We start from the raw sequence: 2200 nt of genomic DNA, 5'->3' as shown, positions 1-2200 counted from the left end.
ACATCAGTTTTGTAATGGCTTGGATAGCCGTTCAGGTTCCCTGGGAGAGACCCTAGGACCTGGGGTTTTGCTCTCCTCGAGATTCTGGAGCTTTTGTTCTGGCCACCAGTTAACTAATTTCTCTAACCTGACAGTGGGTAATCCATTCATCAAATCTCGTGGAACACCCTTTTGCCAGCCCAGTGTCCAGAGACAATTACGTTTATGATCAATATTTCGCCTACCTGTTTTTACTGACAGTGAGACCCTTCCAGTCCCACTGAGCTTTGGGCTAGGAGGCCTGGGGGCAAGGCTGGCTGCTGCAAGTCTTACTTCTCTTGGCTCGAATTTAGTGGAGGAAGAAACCACTGGCCCATATTTCCTTCCATAGTTAATTAACTCTTGGGCAACTTCTCCCCACGTCCACACTTTGTTTCCTGACTGCAGATGGTTGGGGGTTACAGTTCCTTCTAACACTGGCTGGGTTCTCTCTCCCTGAGACATTACCTGTATTTTTCCTTGCAGTTGTATACCTATAGGTTTTAACGACTCTGGAAGCCCCCTAATTAAAGCAGTCATTCTCTCAGGATCAACAGGCATCATCATAGGTGATTCATGGTGTGGCTGCAGCTTTCTATCATACATCATTTGGAGACAAGCAGCCTTTTGAACACTCTCTACTAACTGATCAGTTATTCCAGTAATGGCAAGAGGGTCTCCCCGTTCTAAAGGGTTGAGACCACCTGCCCAATAGGCAGCCCTTTGCGTTAATGACCAGGGAGCACAACTGTTGCCAGTAGTTAAAAATACTCCTGGTCCCCAATAACCTTCTGCTTCCTTTTCTGTTAACCGAATCTGGTCGCCACCAGTGAGGCTAACCCTCCATACATATTCTGTCTCTGATTCCTTTGGAGAGCGGCTAAAATCTTTTTTCAATTTCGCTAGTTCAGTGGCTGAGAAGGGAATTTCTTTAACATTCATTTGAGGATCTAGATCCTCACTGTTACCGAATGTGTATTCAGTTTTTATCAAAGGACGCAATGGGGCTATTGGAGTTTCTAATTTATCTAGCCTTTCCTTCATTCCTGGTAGTTCCACCTGAGGAAAAGTTTTTTCTCGAGGCAAACTATGGGTGACGGTATGACTGGCATGCTTACACGTTAGCAGTTCCTTAAAAGCCATTTGCAACAAAGCTGAATTACGTTTCTCTCTTTCTAATTGTTCCTCGAGATTAACTATTTGTTTCTGCAGAGTTTTCACCAATTCTTGTGTTACTTTAACCGATTCCTGCAGTGCTTGTATAGTTTGGGTTTCTGCCGAATGCTTTTCATCTCGGAACTCCACGGCTGCTTTTAAAGTAGCCCCGAGTACGGCACAAATAAACGACTTTCCTTTTCCAGCTCGTGTACGAGCTTCATTCTGTAAGACGCTAATGCGGTCCGAAACACTCTGCAAATTATGCCAATTTTGGCGTGCCCAGTCCACCCCTGACAAAGAGGGACGAGCACCATGCTTTTCTAAAAGGTCAAATAACACATTTTCACTTTTCATACTGGCATTACTGTTACTCATTTCTTAATACAATGAAAGATCTACACTAAGGGAGGAGAAGGTACACGTATTCAAAAGCTCAGTTACTCCTCACCGCTCCTCCCGGGGAGATACACCACACCTAAACAAATGCAAATGATCCAATCACTTCTCCTTTCTTTGGGGGAGCACAAAAAATGAGAAGCTAAAGCAACACTTTATAGGTTTCAATAGAGTAAATAAAACTTCTTGGAGAGGCACACACGTTTAAGTAACAAAATATCACGTCCTCACTTCCCCAAGAGGCGTGTGCATGCAGACACACACACACACACACACAAAAAGAAAAAGGTTCAAGTTTCGCACTTCAGTTACCGAATAACCAGAGAGGTCTTCCCGAGGAGGCACACACGTATTAAACAAAATGCAAGTATTCAAAATACGTCCCCGAGAGGTTCACACATAAAAGGTAAAGTTTCAGAATATGGAGCGGTCTTCCTGGAGAAGGACTCACGTCTAAATTTTCAAAACTATCGCTCCTTGCAACTCCAGGAGGTGCACGCAGAAAAAAAAGTTTCAAACTATATCTGGAAGGACAACACTCTCACAGCGGGTATCCTGCAACGACTACGCCATTAAATAAATGTCTCGCTCCAATTTATAGGAGGGAGAGGAGGTTCTTTTATTATCT

General features: G+C 43.9%; 1 protein-coding gene across 1 annotated transcript in view; it reads right to left on the bottom strand.

Moving 5' to 3' along the window:
* LOC122193419 overlaps positions 1–2191 on the bottom strand; it is a 2788-nt gene extending 597 nt beyond the window's left edge. Inside the window, exon 1 of the mRNA XM_042894198.1 lies at positions 41–2191. Coding sequence (XP_042750132.1) covers positions 41–1551 — 1511 coding nt within the window. The 5' untranslated portion in view covers positions 1552–2191. The remainder of the gene's footprint in view (positions 1–40) is intronic.
* Between the last annotated feature and the right edge of the window lie 9 nt (positions 2192–2200).

The sequence above is a fragment of the Lagopus leucura genome, unplaced genomic scaffold (genome assembly GCF_019238085.1).
Source record: "Lagopus leucura isolate 7727_CA_CO unplaced genomic scaffold, USGS_WTPT01 42380-0_obj-0_obj, whole genome shotgun sequence".
NCBI lineage: Eukaryota > Metazoa > Chordata > Aves > Galliformes > Phasianidae > Lagopus > Lagopus leucura.
The sequence above is the reverse complement of the archived record's forward strand: the minus strand, read 5'-3'. Positions and strand labels throughout refer to the sequence as shown.